The 21,835-nt window shown below is 44.9% G+C and overlaps 1 protein-coding gene and 1 non-coding gene across 2 annotated transcripts; one reads left to right on the top strand and one right to left on the bottom strand.

Moving 5' to 3' along the window:
• Positions 1 to 302: 302 nt before the first annotated feature.
• trnan-auu (transfer RNA asparagine (anticodon AUU)) lies at positions 303 to 377 on the top strand. Its single transcript has one exon. It is a non-coding gene; the product is annotated as a tRNA-Asn (tRNA).
• Positions 378 to 12,392: 12,015 nt separating this feature from the next.
• LOC138242990 (zinc finger and SCAN domain-containing protein 2-like) lies at positions 12,393 to 20,626 on the bottom strand. Its single transcript, XM_069198493.1, has 2 exons — positions 19,188 to 20,626; positions 12,393 to 15,724 (listed from the first exon to the last, which is right to left on the bottom strand). The coding sequence occupies exons 1-2, from the start codon at positions 19,573 to 19,575 to the stop codon at positions 13,647 to 13,649; spliced, it is 2,466 nt and encodes an 821-aa protein (XP_069054594.1). The 5' UTR covers positions 19,576 to 20,626; the 3' UTR covers positions 12,393 to 13,646.
• Between the last annotated feature and the right edge of the window lie 1,209 nt (positions 20,627 to 21,835).

Raw genomic sequence — 21,835 nt, 5'->3', positions numbered from 1 at the left:
TCCAAACCGCAACATAGTGTCCCGACCCACCGTGCTGGAAGCCGACGCGTGCTGTTATTCCTTTACAGAGCAGAAATGACAACCTAGGAGCTGAGAGATCATTTCAGCATTTGGCAGCAATACAGCATTTCCAAAACACAAACAACCAACTCGGAATGACTTGCTTTTGACGCTTTTCAAAGCGTTCTTTGTGCACGACGACTGTGCCGCCTAGCAGATACAAATGGGTTGTGGCTTGAAAACACAAGCGATGTTTATTTTTTGACCGGAAAGGTGCAAATGGAGAACAGCTTTTCTCATCACTCTCTGTGGCGCAATCGGTGAGCGTGTTCTGCTATTAACTGAAAGGTTGGTGGTTCAAGCCCACCCAGGGATGACCTTCTTAGTATTGTCAATGTAAACACTGTCTCCACTAAAGCCAAAACCGTAACCCTCTTTATATTTGCAGAAAATGCAAGCCTTTTGCTTGTGTCTAACAACAACACTAGAGACCGGGGAAGTCCAATAGTGATCAACACCGCAACTCCCCAGAAAACCTTTTTCACCCATGGAAAAGTATATTTGAATGGCTGGCGGGAGATATCAGTTATACTCCTGTTGCGTCCTCTGCTAAAATCGTTTAGAAATACAACGAGGAATTGTTTGAGAACTTGACAAGCATTGTTCGTTAGCACTGTGAAGGTGGATGTTGATATTTTAATATATTTACCTTAATTTTAACATAAATATAAAGATAAATGCTGGACAATCTCTGCTGTACAATCAAACACAGTTATATTTTGAGTCTCATGCTGATCGTTGTATGGATCCAAAAGAAAATTTTAAAGCTGATACATTTTCGATTGGAATTTGCTTCTAGCTGCAATCGGTATCTTTTACTTTATGTATGGTAGTGGAAATATATTTTTTAAATGTTTTCTAAAAAAGATCTCATGAAGTATTGCCAGGACCTGCCTTTAGCACTCAGTAGTGATAACACTGTTGATATAGACAGAGAAGAACTGATGATCTAAGCTAAAATAGCTCTAACACCCCTCCTGTAACAGTGTTCGTATTCATAGCAAGTAATATTCTTTTTCAACCCCGAACGTAGCTTTTGCATTAAGTGTTATGTAACCATTAGCGATTTTGGTAGCTTCTGGAGAGCGCACTTTTTCAAACTGAAGCTTATAAGAACATTATTCAAGACTCACCATGGCCCAGAGTCGTTCAACGGGACAAGGATTAACATCAATTGAAAGTACTCCAAAATAAAAGATTTGACCGAAAAATTACAATAATAGGCAAGTATTAAAACAGCACCATAACTTCTTCCAATCTCTTTCCTGGTTCAGGCCATGTAAAATGACATAATCAGTGGTGTCATGCCGAGGTTGTGAGTTTAAGCCTCACCTGGAGCAGCCAGGTTTTCTGTCTTGACAGGTAAACAGTGTTTTGTGTTATTTACTAAATGGAGAGAGGATTCTGTGTTAATTGGCTCCTCCTGGGAGAGGTCAAGATGAGAAGTTCACGAGGCTGGTGGTAAATATCCTGTTCAGGAATATCGTGGCTGTAGGGGGTCAGATCTATAAATATAGTAAACACATTAGTGGAGATGGTGTGCCTGCTCTCTGTGTGAGAGCCAGGCAGGAAGAAGAATCTGTGGTCTGGGAAGAAAAGACCCTCTTCAGAAGAGCGGCGCTTCTCACAGGAGAGAATGAAAACAAAATCTTTTTCAGGGACGCTGATTTTTCTCTTTGGGGGAATTAAAAGCTCTTGTAGCAAGTGACCTTGTGGAGCAACGGTAGCACGTCTGACTCCAGCTCAGAAGATTGTGTGTTCAAATCATGTCGAGGTCAGCTGATGTGTCTGCAGGTTCTGCTGGTGCTGAACCTTGTGATCACACCACATAGGTCATCTGAATGAAATAACAGAGGAATATAGAACATGCAGTCAGGAGCGTATGCAACGAATCACTTTGAACACGACAAGAGAAAAGGCACACTGCACATCCGCAGAACATGACGTCCGACTTTAGAGACAGTAACATCAGAGATTGGAAGTTCTTGGTCCAGGTTGGAGGGTTGCACCCATTCTGAGTCTTGTTAGCTGGAATGGATGGGTTTGGGGGTGTTGATACCAGAGCGGTCCAGGAGGGGGTTGCAGGTGTCTCAGGGGCATTCTTGTTTTTCTATGAGTTCAGGTTGATTCTGTTGGTTCTGTCACGAATCTCCCTCATGCAAGCAAGCGCTCCCGCATTCCCTCGAGCTCTCCCCGCACCAAACGTGCAAATCAGTCCTCTACTTAAACCCTCATCTGTCCCCCGGTCATTGCTCACGATTGAGATTCTCTCCCGGAGCTTACCTACTAACTACGCCTTTGCCTTACTACGACTTCTCCCCTGGACCTCGACCCCGCTTTTCTGACTACCGCTTTAGCCACTCGATTTTGTACCTTCGCCTATTTTACGGTTTCTCAAATCCTGACCCCAGACTGTCTCTTCGTTTACGCCTCTGCCTTCTGAATCCACACCGACGCAACTTCTACGCCTTCCCAGACTCTGACCCCTGCCAGTCCCTCGACTACGCCTTTGCCTGTCGATTCTGTGCCTACACCTGTACTACGCCTTCCCGGACTCGGACCCCTGCTTGTTTACTCTGACTACGCCTGCGTCTCGCGCCAAACCCTACCAAGGGCACCACATTGGATCCCTATCCTCAGCATTCAGCCCCTGCGTGACAGGTTCTGAGTGTCTTGGTTACATCTGTTTGTGTGTATAGATGAAAAAGCTATTGAAGAGCACCCCCACACCCCCTACACATCTCGGTGGAAGTTGCCATGTTCAAAAAATCCTAAAAAGAGAATTAAAGTTTCACACAACAAAGCATGACTGTGAAAGGTCAGGTGACCTGCCTAGTGAGCACAACACTTGATCACAGTAAAAAAATAATTAAAAAATAAAGAAATGGTCCACAACTCAAAGCAAGGTTGTATAAGTTTAGGGAAGCTGTCTGGTGTGTAAAACACCTGGTTGCAGCACTGTGGCTGTTGTGCTTGAAGAGCTATTGACTCATGAATAGCACCCGCCCATCCCCATGTACCGGCTGTCTAATGGTGCCATATTGAAAAAATCATAAAAAATAAAGAAAGGGGCCACAGCCACAGCAAGGTTGTATAAGGTTAGGGGAGCTGTCTGGTGTGTAAAACACCTGGTTGCAGCACTGTGGCTGTTGTGCTTGAAGAGCTATTGACTCGTGAATAGCAGCCCCCTATCCCCATGTACCGGCTGTCTAATGGTGCCATATTGAAAAAATCATAAAAAATAAAGAAAGGGGCCACAGCCACAGCAAGGTTGTACAAGGTTAGGGGGGCTATCTGGTGTGTAAAACACTTGGTTTCAACAGTGTGGCTGTTGTACTTGAAATGCTATTGAGCCACGAAGAAGACCCACCTATCCCAGTGTATCACCTGTAGTGTTATCTTCAAAAAATCATAAAAAAATAAAGAAAGTGGCACAGCCACAGCAAGGTTGTATAAGGTTAGGGGGCCTGTTTGGTGTGTAAAACACTTGGTTTCAGCAGTGTGGCTGTTGTATTTGAAATGCTATTGAGCCATGAAGACGACCTGTCCCAGTGTATTACCTGTAGTGTTTTCAAAAAAGCATAAAAAATAAAGGTTCCACAACCCAAAACAAAGCTGGGAAAAGTCAGAGGACCTGCTTAGTGTGCAAAACACTTACTTGCAGCATTGTGGGTGCTGTGGTTTAAATCCTATTGGTTTGTGAACAGAATACCCCTATCCCAGTGCATTGTGCCACATTAAATAAAAGCCCGAGAAAAAGAGATTCAGAACACAAAAGCTCTGTCAGTGTTCTGTGTATAAAGTCGGTTTGAACATCATGGGAGCTGTTTTTAATAAGCTGCTGAGTAAAGAATATTTTAATCTTCCTGCTGTCAGTAGTATTGTCAATATAGTTGACCCTTACCTGAATGAAAACAGGACGTAAAGGAAGGGTTTCAGAAATCAAACAAAGCTTTATTCCCGTGCTTACAGTCTGGGTAATTGGAGACTGCGCTGTTCTGCTTCCTATGGTCATATATGGGTTTTTCGCACGAAGCCATATTGAACAGTATTTCTCACGTTGTGAACGTGCACACAGCGGTCCCCCGGGTTCCAGTTAGTATGTAATTATGTAGAGGCTGTGGAAATTTCCACTAGTCTTGGTCTTTAAAATGCATTTGGTTTGACGTCGTTCTGTGCTTCCATTGCGAAGATATGGACAAAAGAATATTCGTGCTTGGTCAAAAAAATGTCATAAAACTTATAAGTAAAGGCTGAGAAAGCATTCACAATGTATTTTATACACAAAGCAAGTATTCTCGCAACTCTAAGAGGTTTCGTGTATACGGTACAGGCGTGCCAAAATCGTTTTCAAACTTCAAGCTAACTTTACCCTCGGAGACGAGGAAGACTGGGGTGGGTGGGTGGAAATGTGAGGTCACGCAGGGGCGCGGGGCTGCGTGTTGTAACACACGGTAAGAGCAGTAAGGGAGCGGATCAGGAGGGGGGTGGGCTCGTCATTTCCAAGACGCAAATCGGCTTTTCCGTCGCCGCTGCCATAGCCCCTGGCCGCCGAGCGTGCCGAGCGCCGGTTGTCGATAGATCACCGCAGGGACTTTTCGTGTTTGAACGTCGGGCTTCAAGTGTCGACACTTTTCAGAAGAGATTTTCCGCAGTGGTCAGCTCACACCGGTGCGGGAAGATAATGCGCTAACGCATCGACACGCTTTCACTGGCGCCCCGCCTGGGAGAGCGGGGTCGAGTCGCAGACGGAGACGGTGTGGCGTGTCACCAGGGGGTGTTACGGCTGCCATCCGGAGGCCCCGTTTTCACTTCCCCGAGTGGTCGAGTACTAGGCGGCGATCCTTCTGTGTGGAGTCTGTAGTCGAGTCGAACCTGAAGTAGGCTCCATGGTCGAAACGTTGTGTTTTCTTTCTTCTCTTTTCAGCAGGGAATTTAAACCTGTTACGTGTTAACTGATAGATACTTTATTGATCACGTGAGGGAAATTGCACTGCGACAGCAGCACTGTCAACGCAGCGACAGTGTAACAAAATTATACAATAATACAACAATCCAATCCAATCAGTCTAGTCAGTGAGAAGTGCACAAAGAAGAGTCGCTCACAGTCCAGAATATACAAAGAACAAACCAGAACAGTACACAAAAAGTTGTGTTGCACATTATAAATATATTGCACAAGTCCCTGGCATCTATTGCACAAAAAAAAACAGTTGTAAACGGGGAAAAAACAGATGTAAGCAGAGAGTTTACTGTTTAGTGCAAAAACTGTATCCCCTCAAAACCGGGCAGCTTTCTGGGTGCAGACGTGAGCAAGGTGACGTCTGTGCACTCTGTTCGGCTGGACAAGAGCACCTGCGCTGTGTGTGTATATAAACATACAAAGTTCAAGGAGGGAGCTGCGTCCGAGGAAGAAGTAGAGGTTGATTCCTGTGCTGAAAAGAGAAGAGAGACATACAGTGCCTTGCGAAAGTATTCGGCCCCCTTGAACTTTTCAACCTTTTGCCACATTTCAGGCTTCAAACATAAAGATATAAATTTTTTATTTTATGTGAAGAATCACCAACAAGTGGGACACAATTGTGAAGTGGAACGAAATCTATTGGATTTTTGAAACTTTTTTAACTAATAAAAAAATGAAAAGTGGGGCGTGCAAAATTATTCGGCCCCCTTGCGTTAATACTTTGTAGAGCCACCTTTTGCTGCGATTACAGCTGCAAGTCGCTTGGGGTATGTCTCTATCAGTTTTGCACATCGAGAGACTGAAATTCTTGCCCATTCTTCCTTGCAAAACAGCTCGAGCTCAGTGAGGTTGGATGGAGAGCGTTTGTGAACAGCAGTTTTCAGCTCTTTCCACAGATTCTCGATTGGATTCAGGTCTGGACTTTGACTTGGCCATTCAAACACCTGGATACGTTTATTTGTGAACCATTCCTTTGTAGATTTTGCTGTATGTTTGGGATCATTGTCTTGTTGGAAGATAAATCTCCGTCCCAGTTTCAGGTCTTTTGCAGACTCCAACAGGTTTTCATCCAGAATGGTCCTGTATTTGGCTGCATCCATCTTCCCCTCAATTTTAACCATCTTCCCTGTCCCTGCTGAAGAAAAGCAGGCCCAAACCATGATGCTGCCACCACCATGTTTGACAGTGGGGATGGTGTGTTGAGGGTGATGAGCTGTGTTGCTTTTACGCCAAACATATCGTTTTGCATTGTGGCCAAAAAGTTCGATTTTGGTTTCATCTGACCAGAGCACCTTCTTCCACATGTTTGGGGTGTCTCCCAGGTGGCTTGTGGCAAACTTTAGACGAGACTTTTTATGGATATCTTTGAGAAATGGCTTTCTTCTTGCCACTCTTCCATAAAGGCCAGATTTGTGCAGTGTAAGACTGATTGTTGTCCTATGGACAGACTCTCCCACCTCAGCTGTAGTTCTCTGCAGTTCATCCAGAGTGATCATGGGCCTCTTGGCTGCATCTCTGATCAGTCTTCTCCTTGTCTGAGCTGAAAGTTTAGAGGGACGGCCAGGTCTTGGTAGATTTGCAGTGGTCTGATACTCCTTCCATTTCAAGATGATCGCTTGCACAGTGCTCCTTGGGATGTTTGAAGCTTGGGAAATCTTTTTGTATCCAAATCCGGCTTTAAACTTCTCCACAACAGTATTACGGACCTGCCTGGTGTGTTCCTTGGTCTTCATGATGCTCTCTGCGCTTTCAACAGAACCTTGAGACTATCACAGAGCAGGTGCATTTATACAGAGACTTGATAACACACAGGTGGATTCTATTTATCACCATCAGTCATTTAGGACAACATTGGATCATTCAGAGATCCTCGCTGAACTTCTGGAGTGAGTTTGCTGCACTGAAAGTAAAGGGGCCGAATAATTTTGCACGCTCCACTTTTCATTTTTTTATTAGTTAAAAAAGTTTCAAAAATCCAATAGATTTCGTTCCACTTCACAACTGTGTCCCACTTGTTGGTGATTCTTCACATAAAATAAAAAATTTATATCTTTATGTTTGAAGCCTGAAATGTGGCAAAAGGTTGAAAAGTTCAAGGGGGCCGAATACTTTCGCAAGGCACTGTAGCTTTTCGGCCGTGGAGCCAAAAACAGAAACATTTACAACGCTGTTTTGCAAACCTTTACCTTCAAGCAGGTAAATGTGTTCGATATAAGGAGCTTGATATCACATTATAACTCGCAAGCTAATGTGGGAAAGAAATAGGATTTGTTTATATAGTTTATATTTATATGTTATATTTGTTTCCCCCGTGTGGATACATGTCGCGTTCACACAACGAAATAGTGCGCCGCTACTTCGTCCTTTCATGTGTATGAGGTGGAAATGCAATATTATTTCAACCCCATTGAAAAAATACATTAAGCAAGCGAAAAACAACATTGTCCTGATTTGTAATAATAATAATGTATTGTGTTGTGTGTTATTGTTGTTTTTTTTGTGTGTGCGTTTATACTTTTTGACATACTTTTTCTGTTTTGTTTTGTATTGAAATAACAACAAGAATAGTCAATCATCCTTACACGTCTGTAGCGCTTTTCTGGACTCTCCACTCAGAGCTCTTTACAGGTCCTGGGGATCCCACTATTACCACAAGTGTGCAGCCCCACCTGGATGATGCTGCAGTCCTCTCCCCACAAACCAGCTCTCAGTGGGGAGGAGAGCAGAGGGATGAAGCCAGTTCAGAGAGGGGGGTTATTAGGAGGCCATGATGGGTAAAGACCAGGAGGGATTTGGCCAGGACACCGGTGTTAACACTGGATTTAGTCGAATGCTTCATTATGTTCATATTAGGTGATATCCTGTAAAAGTTTTAAAAAGTTTTTTTTTTAAAACCTCCTTTTGCGGCTCTTTTTTATTTTTTTTTTAATTTAAACACCAGAAATACAAAAAAAGGAGACAGAAGATTAAAACCGATCCAGAAATAGACAGACTTCACAGCCAGAGGACTTCCCCATTATAAAAGCTGAAAATGAGGCTTACATCATAGGCCCTGCCTTTTGATCCTTTACATTTCTAACAGGATCAATTTAAAAAAAAAAAGGAATCCTACCTAAAAAGCATGAATAGAGAGAGCAGTGCTGGGACCCTTGACTCTTGTGGAGGAAGTTATTTCGCCAAAATCGTGACCTCAGCTCTTCCTCCCATCTCCTGGTTCTAGGTGATGGGAGGCCCGTGGCGCCCACACGGGTCCCCTGCACGGGCGGGGCCGCCGCCGCCGCCCTGCCCTGCGACCTGGAGCCACGCTACGAGACGCTGTGGTTTGTCCAGCAGCACGACGCGCTGGCCCTGGTTGTGTCAGCCAGCAGAAAGCCCGGCCGCCAGGGCTTCCACTACGTCAAGAGGCGGGACCCGTACTACACTACGCGCTGGCGTGCCGCCCCGCCACCCCGCTTCGCCCGGGTCTGCAGTTCCTTGCCTGCTGATCCTCCTGACGGCTCCTCCTCTGTCCACCCTCCTCTCCTCGGTCTGCGTCTTCTGCGTCTTCCTCAGAGGGGTGGGCAACGTTTTTTTCATTTTGTATCCTCCCCGTTAAGGTGACGCCCTGCGGATTATCAGCCAATGGGGGGCTTCAGTAGGCCAGGATCTTGCCCAGCTGTGCCCTGAAAGAAGCCAGGGTATCGACTTTAACAACATGGGTGGGCGGCTTGTTCCCCACCCCCGCCCCCCTCTGTGTACAGTAGAGCCTCCTGTCCTGACTGGAGGAGCTCACCCAGCTGTGTCTGGAGAGAAGCCAGGGTATCAGCTTCAAACACATGGCTGGGCAGCTTGTTCCCCACCCCCACCATTCTTTGTGTACAGAAGTGCCACCTATCCTGAATGGAGGAGCTCATCCAGCTGTGCCTGGAGAGTAGCCAGGGTATCAGCTTTAACCACATGGCTGGACAGCTTGTTCCCCACCCCCACCAACCTTTGTGAAAAGACGTGCTGAATGGCACACTGCTTGTGGTTTGGCTTGGTCCCACTTCTGTGTATAGACTTAAAGAGACGTAAACCCGAAGTGAAAGGGAAGTCATTTTATTTCTGTTTGTGTGTTTTCAGCAAAATGCGGATGACAGACCTAAAAGACATGAGGGAGAATCCCAGCTTCGGCAGTCGATATTTTTTTTTTCCTGAGACGACCCGAACTACCCCCCAACGCCCCCGAACACCAGACAGAACTCGGTAGACCGGACCCTCTACGATATAATCTGCCCTTGCACAAACCCGCAGAGCTGCGGGTCAGCATGATATCCCCCCATGCCTGCTGGCTGACTGACACACACACACACACACACACACACACACACACACACACACACACACACACACACACACACACACACACACACACACACACACACACACACACACACACAGGAAATGCCTCTTCTTTACCAGCGAGCTGACTGGAAGTCGAGAGCATGTCAGAGTGAGGGCTGGCGGCGAACCTGCTTGCTTTCTTTTTTAATGCAAAACCAAAAAGAAGGATCTGAACACGAGCCGTTTAATGCGCTGGGCTCTGGGGCTGGGTGAAAAAGAGGGGGGATTATTTTTAACACAATAACGTGCTACTACTATGATTCCTGCATTTTCTATAGATTCTACGCGCTCCTTCCGTGTGAAATGAAACACCCAATGTCGCGACAGGCTCGGCTGCAGGAGAGACGGGCTTCAGTTCTGTTTAAAACAAAAAAATACCTGCCTGTAGGAGACTTTCGCTCTGCAGAAGAGCTTTGTCGTGGTCTAAGCAGTCAGGATGTTACTCTGTGGTTTTTAAGGCGCTGTTCCCGGGGGTCTGCAGTAATTGTTCTCGCTTATTGTGGGCTCCTTCCTGTTCCTTACTTTTTGACGTTGGGAAAAAAAATTAAATTCCCCCCCAGAGAATCTTTACTTCTTGTTACTTTTGAGCCGCTGGCAAGATGTCATATGAAAAAAAGGAGCACGTGTTTATCTGTGTTCATCTGTGGCTGAAAACGGGTAGTTTGGACGTGTACCAAAACAAAACCGCCAATGCTTTAACGCTTCTCACGCGGAAATGCAAAAGGACTGAACCTCCAATTAAAACGTGAAAAATAAACATGACCGATGTATGTAAACAAAATGGGCTTTCTTGTGCGCAGAAAACAAACAACAAATCACTCCTGTCTGTCTTGTGGGGTCGTGAGTGGTTAATTGGTTCCAGGGGCTCACCCAGTTGTGTCTGGAGAGAAGCCTGGGTATGGGCTTCAACCACAGGGCTGGGCAGCTTGTTCCCCACCCCCACCCCTCTCTGTGTACGGAAGCGCCTCCTGTCCTGACTAGAGGAGCTCATCTCAACCCAGGGTTTGGGCTTCAAACAAAGGGCTGGGCAGCTTGTTCCCCACTGTGTAAAGATGTGCCTCCTGTCCTGACTGGAAGGTCCCATCCATCTGTGTCTGGAGAGAAGCCAGGGTATCTGCTTCAACCACAGGGCTGGGCAGCTTGTTCCCCACCTCCACCCCCCTTTTTGCAAAGTAGCACCGCCTGCTCTCTGTATGAAATGCCCTTCCTCTGTGCCCTCTGGTCCACGATTCAGTATTCACTCTGAAGAAGCCAGCTGGACTGACTTGGCCAGTGACCTTTAAGGATTTGGAAAATTTGTATCACATTCCCCCCATTCTCCTCTGTTTGAGAATAAAGAGATCTAGTGACTTATCCCTTCTTTTCAGCACAGAAATGTATCCAATGTGATCCCAGAGCAGCGATGTCTTTTCGAGTAAAATCGCATGCAGCATTCTCACCAAGGTGTGAACTATGGCGGCGTGCGGGTGGAACATTGCGTGGTTTTGTGTTTTGCAGCAGGTACCCTTGTGTACGAACGCGCCTTTCTGCACTGTACTGGGGCATCTGTGAACAGGATGTTGCCGTCATAGAAAGACCGAGGTTGCTGCAGTCTTCGCCACCTGCCGTAGAGAAATACGTGGGGGGGGGGGATAAGACGAATATTAAGATCTGGTCATGTACATGAAACGGGTTTGTGCGTGTGCGTGTGTGTAGGTACACTCTCCCCTGGTGGAGATTCGCTAGTCGTATTCCAGAAACAGCAGTGAAATGGGAATCAGGGGGCAGGAGTGGACACACAGATGGTGTGCGTTTTGGAAAGGAGAACGATTGGCGCTACTTTACACAAAGGGTGGCAGGGGTCGGGAACAAGCTGCCCAGCTGGGGTGTTGAAGAGGATCGCCTGGCGCCTCGCAAGACACAGCTGGATGAGATCCTCCAGTCGGGACGGGACTGGGAAGGCGCTTCTTTACACAAAGGGTGGCTGGGGTGGGGAAAGGGCAACTTAAACATCCTGTGTTGTCCAGCCCCACCTGTGTGTGTGTGTGTGTGTGTGTGTGTGTGTGTGTGTGTGTGTGTGTGTGTGTGTCTCCCTGACTGTGACAGAAGCTTCGTAGGGCACCGATGTCCTCTGCTGTCCCCCTGGACTACTGAGGGGCTAAGTTTGTGTGAGGCTACATGGGTCAGTTTAATCACCTCTCTCCTCCATTTCTCCTGCCTGATCTCTCTCTCTCTCTTTCTCTCTCTACCTTAGATTCATCAGCCGGAGGTGTTATATATATATAGCGCTTTTCTGGACACTCCACTCAAAGTGCTTTACAGGTCATGGGGATCCCACTACCGCCACCAGTGTGCAGGTCTTTACAGGTCATGGGGATCCCACTACCCCCACCAGTGTGCAGCTCTTTACAGTTCATGGGGATCCCACTACTGCCACCAGTGTGCAGCCCCACCTGGATGATGATGCTCCAGTCCACTCCCCACACACCAGCTCTCAGTGGGGAGGAGAGTAGAGTGATGAAGCCAGTTCAGAGATGGGGGTTATTAGGAGGCCATGATGGGTAAGGCAGCAGCCATATCACCCTGCAACTCACAACTGGCAACCCACTGAAGCTAAGAAGGTGTGAGCCTGGTCAGTACCTAGATGGGAGACCTCCTGGGAAAAACTAAGGTTGCTGTTGGAAGAGGTGTTAGTGGGGCCAGCAGGGGGTACTCACCCTGTGGTCCATGTGGGTCCTAATGCCCCAGTATAGTGACGGGGACACTATACTGTAAACAGGCGCCGTCCTTCGGATGAGACGTAAAACCGAGGTCCTGACTCTCTGTGGTCATTAAAAATCCCAGGGCGCTTCTCGAAAAGAGTAGGGGTGTAACCCCGGTGTCCTGGCAAAAATTTCCAATTGGCCCTTACTAATCATGGCCTCCTACTAAAACCCCTCTATGAATTGGCTACATTAATCTGTAATCTGATGGTATTAGAATCCAGCCTTGCGGGATAACTCGAACAACGCACACACACGGGTACTAATACACGAGGATACATTTATTAATACATAAAATGTGCATATAAACATAACAGATCTTATCGTGAGGATTAGCAGAATACAAAAGGTATATATTTAATCATGAAGAGTTACAGATACCAAGAGGACATACATTCAGTATATCATTCATTTAGACCGTTTCGTAAATGAACTTGGATAACAACTTCTACACTAGATACTCAAAACAAGTACATCACTCATAGGAATTAAATTGATATCAACTGGTTGGGATAACAATTGAATTCTCGAGCTGTAATGCAGAATGTTGAATACTCATCCAATCTGTGGGAATTCAGATCTCCCGTGGACACAAAGAAGCAGTGGCAGGCTGTTCCTGTGTCCAATCGGCACTCTCTGGCTCTGTGCCAGGCAGTGCTCAGTGCAGCTTGCGACATCGTGGGAGAGATTCCTGCAATGCTCAAGCAGTGCGCTCTCTGAAGACCAGCTAGTTAGTGTTGGCTGAAACTAGCAAAGTTTGTGCACAGGAGGAAAAGTGACTGCGGGTCCCAGCAGGTCAGGATGAAGACCGGTTTGTTCCTGATGAAGCGCTAGTCCTGAATTCTTATTCAACTGTCCACAGTTCCGACCTGTTCATGAGGCTTGCTGCTGATGCTAACTTCGGGTGGATCCTTTGGTTACGTGCTGGCAACTTTCGCCCTCGACTCTTAGAACAAAGGAAAGTCCTGCCACTCGGACACAGTGGCCGTTACGTGGAGGTCCGGACCAAGTCGGAGGATGTTCAGGAGGTGCTCCAAGGCTGAAAGTCCAGCAGGCGCGCTGTGAGAATGTCCTGCTCTTGGGAACTGTGCTCGAGAGGTGTCCAGCCGGCCCAGGGGCTCTTTGTTGCCTGTTTAGACCTGGAGGAACTGCAGGTCGCTCATTGGTTGAAAGTTTTATGGGGATCAGAGACCCACGTGGGGTTAACCTGCCCTACCAGTTCCTGATTGGCTGATGATGAGTAATAATGCACTCTGACCTTAGGGTCATAAACCAACTTTGAATGACATTTTCCCTTGGAATCTCAGACTTTTAGTCACTAGAAATGACATTTGTTAAGGTGGTTGATGTGTACCAGCTTTTGGGAGCTGTTCCTTAGCAGGACACTCTATCGGCTAGAAAAACACCTTAATTGTGAACCAAATTGAATGGACTCTGTATCAAGCACCACTGAGGTGAAGGAGAGAGGGACTGGCAAGGGAGCAGCAAACTTAATTCTTGTATTTTAATAAACCTTGTTGCTACAACGGTCTCTCTCCTGCGTGAGTGCGCTGGTGGGTTTTTAAGTCACTTGACTGACTAAAACTCTTCTCACACTGACTGCAGCTGAATGGTCTCTCTCCTGTGTGAATGCGCTGATGTCGTTTTAAGAGGTGCGAGTGACTAAAACTCTTTCCACACTGACTACAGCTGAAAAGTCTCTCTCCTGTGTGAATGCGCTGGTGTGAATATAAGTGGTTTTTCTGACTAAAACTCTTCCCACACTGACTGCAGCTGAACGGTCTCTCTCCTGTGTGAATGCGCTGGTGGACTATTAAACTACTTGACTGACTATAACTCTTCCCACATTGACTGCAGCTGAATGGTCTCTTTCCTGTGTGAATGTGCTGATGTCGTTTTAAAAGTTGTAAATGACTAAAACTCTTCCCACACTGACTGCAGCTGAATGGTCTCTCCCCTGTGTGAATGCGCTGGTGTGATTGTAAGTGGCTTATTTGACTAAAACTCTTCCCACACTGACTGCAGCTGAATGGTCTCTCTCCTGTGTGAATGCGCTGGTGGGCTATTAAGCCTCTTGACCAACTAAAACTCTTCCCACACTGACTGCAGCTGAATGGTCTCTCTCCTGTGTGAATGCGCTGGTGGGTTTTTAAGTTACTTGACCGACTAAAACTCTTCCCACACTGACTGCAGCTGAATGGTCTCTCTCCTGTGTGAATGTGCTGGTGCCTTTTTAAGTCATATGACTGACTAAAACTCTTCCCACACTGACTGCAGCTGAAAGGTCTCTCTCCTGTGTCAATGCACTGGTGTGACTGTAAGTGTCTTTTCCGACTAAAACTCTTCCCACACTGACTGCAGCTGAATGGTCTCTCTCCTGTGTGACTGCGCTGGTGGATAATTAAGCTACTTGACTGACTAAAACTCTTCCCACACTGACTGCAGCTGAACGGTCTCTCTCCTGTGTGAATGCGCTGGTGGGTTTTTAAGTTACTTGACCGACTAAAACTCTTCCCACACTGACTGCAGCTGAATGGTCTCTCTCCTGTGTGAATGCGCTGATGCCTTTTTAAGTCATGTGACTGACTAAAACTCCTCCCACACTGACTACAGCTGAAAGGTTTCTCTCCTGTGTGAAGGTGCTGATAGGGTTTTGAAATGCTAGACTGACAGAAACACTGCTCCTCCATGTGCCATAATGGCAGTTTGTCCACTCCATCTGAGCAAGGCCTTGAGTGATTCTTCCTCATCCCCTGATCGTCCTGTGGTCTCTTATTCTGCAAATGCTCCATGGAATGGTCTTGCTCTGTGTGATGAAAGTGAGATTTGTTTTCTTCATTATGTCCCTCACTTTTCTGCTCAGCAGTGTGAATCATCTGGGGCTCCTTCTCCAGCTCTCTGAGACTAAAACCGCCCAGTTCATTCAGTTGTTCCTCTCTTTGCCCAAGAACAAACACACTCTCCAGTTCATTAAAACTTTCAACAATTTTCTCAGTAACCAGATTATTTAACCTGTGTGTAAAGTCATCAGATGCTAAGGGATTACATGATTGTTTGAGACTGTGCAATGACAGTCTCTCCACTTGAACAGAACAAGGCCTAATTATCAAGCCCTGTAGGAGCTGCTGTTGCTCCTCCCTGTACTGACTCTCCTCTCGGTGCTGTATCTCAACAATGTTCTCTTCACCAGGTACATCAGTCTGCTGCTCTGTACAGTCAATCAACTGGGGCTCCATGTCCTGCTCTGTAAGATTAGAGACATCCAGTTCTTCACTGTGCTCTTGTACAGAGACACAGCCCAGTTCATTACAACCTTGTGTAATATTGTTCGAGTCCAGATTATTCATCTTCTTTGTAAAATCATCACATACTAAGAGCCCAGGTGTCTCACTCTCAGACTCCATTTTCATCATGGGCACAGAGTCCAGAACCTCAACAATCTGTCTGCTCTCTGTGTGCTGCTCACTGAGAGTCTTTTTCCCTTCTGGAGCAGTGAGCTCTGTCTCCTGCATCAGACTGGAGCCCCACTCCTCCTCACTGTGCTTCTGTTCAAGAGGAGCCCTTTCCCAAGCCTCAGAGAGAGCACTGGCCTCTGAACCTGTAAACAGAACAAGACAAAATCTTTATAATAATAATAAAAAACTTTATTTTATATAGCACTTTTAAAGGTGGCTTCTCAAAGCATTTTACAGAATGCCAACAACAAAAAATACACAAAATAAGCATGATGAGAACACACAGTTAGAGGAGACAGTAGATGGTGGTACTAAATACAGTAGGAGCAGAGGGGTAAAGAATAGTTCAATGAAGGGTCTTCTAAAGAAGAAGGTTTTGAGTCTGGATTTGAAGGAGTTTAGAGAAGGTGACTCTCTGATATCCTTAGGGAGAGAGTTCCAGAGCTTGGGGGCATAACAGGAGAAGGCCATGTCACCCATTGATTGTAGTCGGACTTGGGGACAGATAGGAGAACACAATTAGAAGAGCGAAGGTTGTGAGGTGGGGAGTAGGGTGATAACCCAGACAGGTACTGAGGTGCCAAGCCATGGAGAGCCTTATAGGTGAGCAGGAGGATTGTTAAGTCGACATGCAACTTGACAGGAAGCCAGTGCAAGGACTCCAGGATAGGAGTAATGTAAACACTTGCACTAGACCTTGTCAGGATTCTGGCTGCCGAATTTTGGACATACTGAAGTTTGTTCAATGTGGATTTAGAGTCCCCAGAGAGTAGAGCGTTACAGTAGTCGATTCAAGATTAGACAACTCTTTTCAGCCACAGTTAGTGATAACATAGGGCGTAGTGGAGCAATATTTTTGAAGTGAATGAAAGATGTTTTGACAACATGCTGCACATATGGGTCAAACGTCAAATATCATCCCCAAGTTTTTCAATATAGACTGAAGCTCAAGTATAAGAAAATCTACAGATAGAGTTACAGCATTGGTTTTACAAAGTTGATGGGTGGTGCCAATAAGCATGACTTCAGTCTTGTCACAGTTAACATGAAGGACATATTGAGTCATCCAAGATTTTATATGGGAGATGCAACTAAATATAATAGAGACAGACACATCAGCGTCAGGTTTGGTATGGATGTATATTTGAGTATCATCAGCATAGTAGTGATAGCTGAGGCCATGTGATCTAAAAAGCTTTAAACTACACAAACGCGTACTAGTACACTGACGATCAATTTGGGTTGTTTAAACAGCGGAATAAGTGGGTATAAGGGGGTGTTCTGATTTAGCTTTGTCAGAAACCTAACTACCATGTAAAAAGTAAGTCTACTGTAATAATATCACAATCACATTACATTTACATTAACAGTGCACTGAGAGAGAGAGGGGGGGGTTAATACAGACACATTGACTGGACACTACAGTACATTAACACTGCACTGAGAGAGAGGGATGAATACAGACTGACTGGACACCACAGAACATTAACACTGCAATCAGAGAAAGGGGTTAATACAGACACACTGACTAACTGGACACTACAGAGCATTAACACTATACTGAGAGAGAGGGGTTAATACAGACACTGACTGGACACTACAGCACACTAACAATGCACTGAGAGAGAGAGGTGGGTTAACAAACAAATTGACTGCACACTACAGTACATTAACACTACACTGAGACAGAGGGGTAAATACAGACACTGATTGGACATAACAGTACATTAACACTGCACTGAGAGATAAGTGTTAATAGATAAATACTGACTGGACACTGCAGGATATTAGCACTGCACTGAAAGGGGTTAATACAGACATGCTGACTGGACACTACAGTACATTAACACTACACTGAGATAGAGGCATTTATACAGACCATACACTAACAGTGCTCGGGGGGGGGGGGGGGGGGGGCAGACTGACTGGACACTACAGTACATTAACATTGTACTGAGAGAGAGGTTAATACAGACACTTTCTGGACACTACAATGCATTAACACTGCACTGAGAGAGACAGGTGTTAATACAGACACACTGACTGGACACTCCAGTATATTAACAATGCACTGAGAGAGAGAGGGGTTAATACAGACACATTGACTGGACACTCCAGTATATTAATACTGCACTGAGAGAGACAGGGGTTAATACAGACACACTGACTGGACACTCCAGTATATTAACACTGCACTGAGAGAGACAGGGGTTAATACAGACACACTGACTGGACACTCCAGTATATTAACACTGCACTGAGAGAGACAGGGATTAATACATACACACTGACTGAACACTACAGTACATTAACACTGCACTAAGAGGGGTTAACACAGACACACTGATTGGACACTACAGCACATTAACACTGCACTGAGAGAGAGGGGTGAATACAGACAGACTGACTGGACACTACAGTCTATTAACACTACACTGAGTGAGACGTTAATACAGACTCTTTCTGGACACTATAGTACATTAACACGGTATTGAGAAAGAGAGGGATTAATACATACACTGACTGAACACTACAGTACATTAACACTGCTGAGAGAGGGGTTCATACAGACACTGACTGGACACTACAGGACATAAAAACTGCACTGAGAGAGAGGGGTGAATACAGAAACATTGACTGGACACTACAGCACATCAACACTGCACTAAGAGAGAGGGGTGAACACAGACAGACTGACTGGACACTACCGTGCATTAACACTATACTGAAAGAGAGGGGTTAATACAGACACTGACTGTACACTACAGCACATAAACAATGCATTGAGAGAGAGAGGTGGGTTAACAAACAAACTGCTTGCACATTACAGTACATTAACACTACACTAAGACAGAGGGGTAAATACAGACAGTGATTGGGCATAACATTACATTAAAACTGCACTGAGAGAGAGGTGTTAATAGAGACATGCTGACTGAACACTACAGTACATTAACACTGTACTGAGAGAGGGGTTAATACAGACACACTGACTGGACACTCCGGTATATTAACACTGCACTGAGAGAGAGGGGTTGATTCACACACACTTACTGCACAGTACAGTACATAAACAATGCATTTAGAGAGAGAGGTTAATACAGACACACTGGATTAATATTCCAGACGAGTTAATACAGACACAGACCGTGGAGGACGGTAATACAATTGAAATAATTTTTATATACACAATCATTAGTATACATATAAAATCTAGACCAATACAACGTTTACAATACAATATTTATAAATGTTGTTTCATAATGATGTTGGATTACAAATTGATTCAGTGGAACAATTGTTAAATGTGAACGAGGTGTTTTCAGCACCGTAACCGGACAAAACAGTTCAGTTTCCAGTAAAGTATCCCGTTGCTACATCACACAAGTCTTTCCCACTTCACTCTGCATCTCTCCACTATATTCTCACCAGTGAGGAAAGTTTTTTGATGACAGTTTGATAGTTTGTTAGATAACGAGAATGTTTACTCTTGCGAGATGTTTTCTTTAAAATAAAGTTTGTTATTTAAAAAATCTCACCAGTGAGGAAGTTATAGACACTGGTTTTAAACACACATACTGACTTCATACAAGTCACCACACTGACCTGAGAGCTGCAGTTCTGTGTCCATTTCTTCTTTTATTTCTGCAGAGACTTCACAGGGAAGCGTGTGTCCAACACTGTCTGTCCGTTCCTGATCTCCTCCTGCTCCCGACTCCTTCTCCCTCAGCTGCAATCTCCACTTCAGGCTCTCGTTTTCCTTCTTCAGTTGCGCCATTTCACTCCCGACACTGTCCTCCACACACTGTGTGATTTTAAACACGGCCCGTCTCACCAGGATGTGGGAGATATTGCGGAGTTTGTCTTGAAACTCGTTCTCGGAGTCAGACATCCTGTTTCCAAAAACTTCTGACACTTCATACACGATCGATTTGAGCAAGAGGTGCATGAAAGAGTCAAGCTGGGTTTGCAGATTTAACAAGCACTCCGCCATCCTTCTTCAGAGTCGGTCAGAAACAAAGGCTGACTTCCGGAGTTTAAACAGAACAACTTATTTTTTATTCTTCACAGATCCTGTTGTCAGGGCTGTGCTCTGTTCAAGCATAAACACAGTCGACAAGACGTTACGTATTCAGAACCTGAAGTTATTTTAAAGAAAAACAACAACTTTCTTTAAAGAAAATTATTCAGTCACCCACACGTGGGTGAAATACATGCAGGGTCGCGCAGTAAAATGACGTCATTCGTTAGCGCGGCCGCAGCTTCAAAACAATAGAGAAGCGGAGCTGAGAAAGAGGAGTTTCTTCAGCCGGATATAAACTTCTCTGCACCTCCTAGCGCGACCTATTCAAGAGGAGTGAATCACCTGCGACCTTCGCCGTTCGTAACGGAACAGATTTATTTTTTTGCCCTTCCACAACCATCCTCCCCAACGAAAACTTCTCAAGTGGATTTTTTCAAGTGGATTTTGATCTCCCTATGCAGGTTTTTGGTTAAAGAAAAAAATGCTGTTGTTTCTTGCCAACTGGCAGTATTTCTTCTGCACTGATAAGCAAGATTTCTATTTCATATTTCACAAATTGTTTGAATTTGTCCATATTCCATAATTGTTGTTTATGTTTGATTAACAGACAAAATATGACAACCCCTCTATTGAGCATATACTTTATTTTCCTGATGTACTGTAGCAGCCTCGACACTGAGAAACGAAGAGAAAATGGCTTTTATCTAGCATTTTTCATGTTCAATGCGTTTGACATATCCCAACAGCGACAGAGTTCTTTTGCGACACTGTTTCTACTTTTATCTTCTTTCTGTACGCTTTGATAAAAAAAAACGAGAAATCGTGCAAGGGGAAAAATGTATTTTTTCATAGAGAAAACGTGCACCAGGAACTGTGGTGTTGAGAAGAAATGATTTAACACGATATGTGACCTTATTTAACGGAGCAAATGCTCACCCAGCAAGGTCTGGAGAACTTGGAGAGTCTGGTGGATGTGATAATTTCACGGTATTATGGAAGAAAATAGTCTTTCTTTGAATTCTCAATCAATCGGAATTCCAGTGTGAAACATAAACCCTTTGTCTGATTTAAAGAGATTATATTTTAAAACTCATAAAAATTCAGAAAACACGTTTCTCACTTTGAAATTTTAGACAGGGCTGTGTATTACTAGTAGCGGCGCTGAGCACACTATGGGGGAATTCAGGTTATGTGATATACTAGAGTTTTAATAAATAACGCATCTGATTTTGGATCTTAAGATTGTAGGTTCGACTTCTAGCTGGTTCGTGTAAATTTTAATCAGGCTCTTCAGTAATAGATTATGTAAGGAACCGCACCTGAAAGCGAACGTTGGGTCTGTTTCCTTTGTTTTCCAGCATGAAATAACAAATCGTTACAAAAGGCACCAGCTAATGTCCAATAGCGTTTTTTTTTTCAAATTACATTTTCAGGTTTAAGACACTGTTTAATAAAACACAAGTGTCCTTAAAATCTTCAACTTTCAGGTTTGTTTTACTATATAATAAAGGAGATCTGAAACTGAGATCTGATGTAGCTGTCTCTAAAGACAGAGGTGATGATTCACAGATGTGAACCGTGCCTTTTCTCTTGTATTCAAGGGTATTCACTGTGTGAGCTACTAAATGTGTGATCTGTATTACTCTATTTTGTTCAGATTATCTATGTGGTGTACAGATAGAACTCAACTGCATGGTGTGAATTCCATGTTCAGCACAACCAGAACCTGAAAAACCTCGACGTGATTTGAACACGCAGCCTTTTGATGTGAAGTCAGACGCGCTTCTGTTGCGCCACGCCAAACAGTAACTTTTAAGCCCCCATCAGGGTCGCGAATTTTTTTTTCCTCCTGTGAGGAGCGCCGCTCTTCCAAACAGAGTCTCTTCTTCCCAGACCACATTTTATTCTTGCTGTGCAGCTCTTGAGCAGGTGTTGTTCTCGACAACAGATCCAGGAACACTGATTGTTTTTTTTTTTCATTAAGGACCCCATGGTGCAACGGTAGCACGTCTGACTCTAAATCCGGAAATTGAGTGTTTTAAGTACATGGGAGTCAACTGATATTGAACAGGTTCTGCTGCTGAACCTGCAGCCTTCACCATAAGGTCCAGTTCCCCAGCCTTCTGACCTTATATGTCCATCCCTTCTTGTCAAAACTCATATTTTCACAGGGTACCCTTCAGAAATCGCAGTATAGAATGAAAAAACTCCAATAAGTCTCGGCCGCTGT

Source organism: Lepisosteus oculatus, chromosome 14 (genome assembly GCF_040954835.1).
Source record: "Lepisosteus oculatus isolate fLepOcu1 chromosome 14, fLepOcu1.hap2, whole genome shotgun sequence".
NCBI classification, from domain to species: Eukaryota; Metazoa; Chordata; class Actinopteri; order Semionotiformes; family Lepisosteidae; genus Lepisosteus; species Lepisosteus oculatus.
This window is presented reverse-complemented; position numbering and strand designations above follow the sequence as displayed.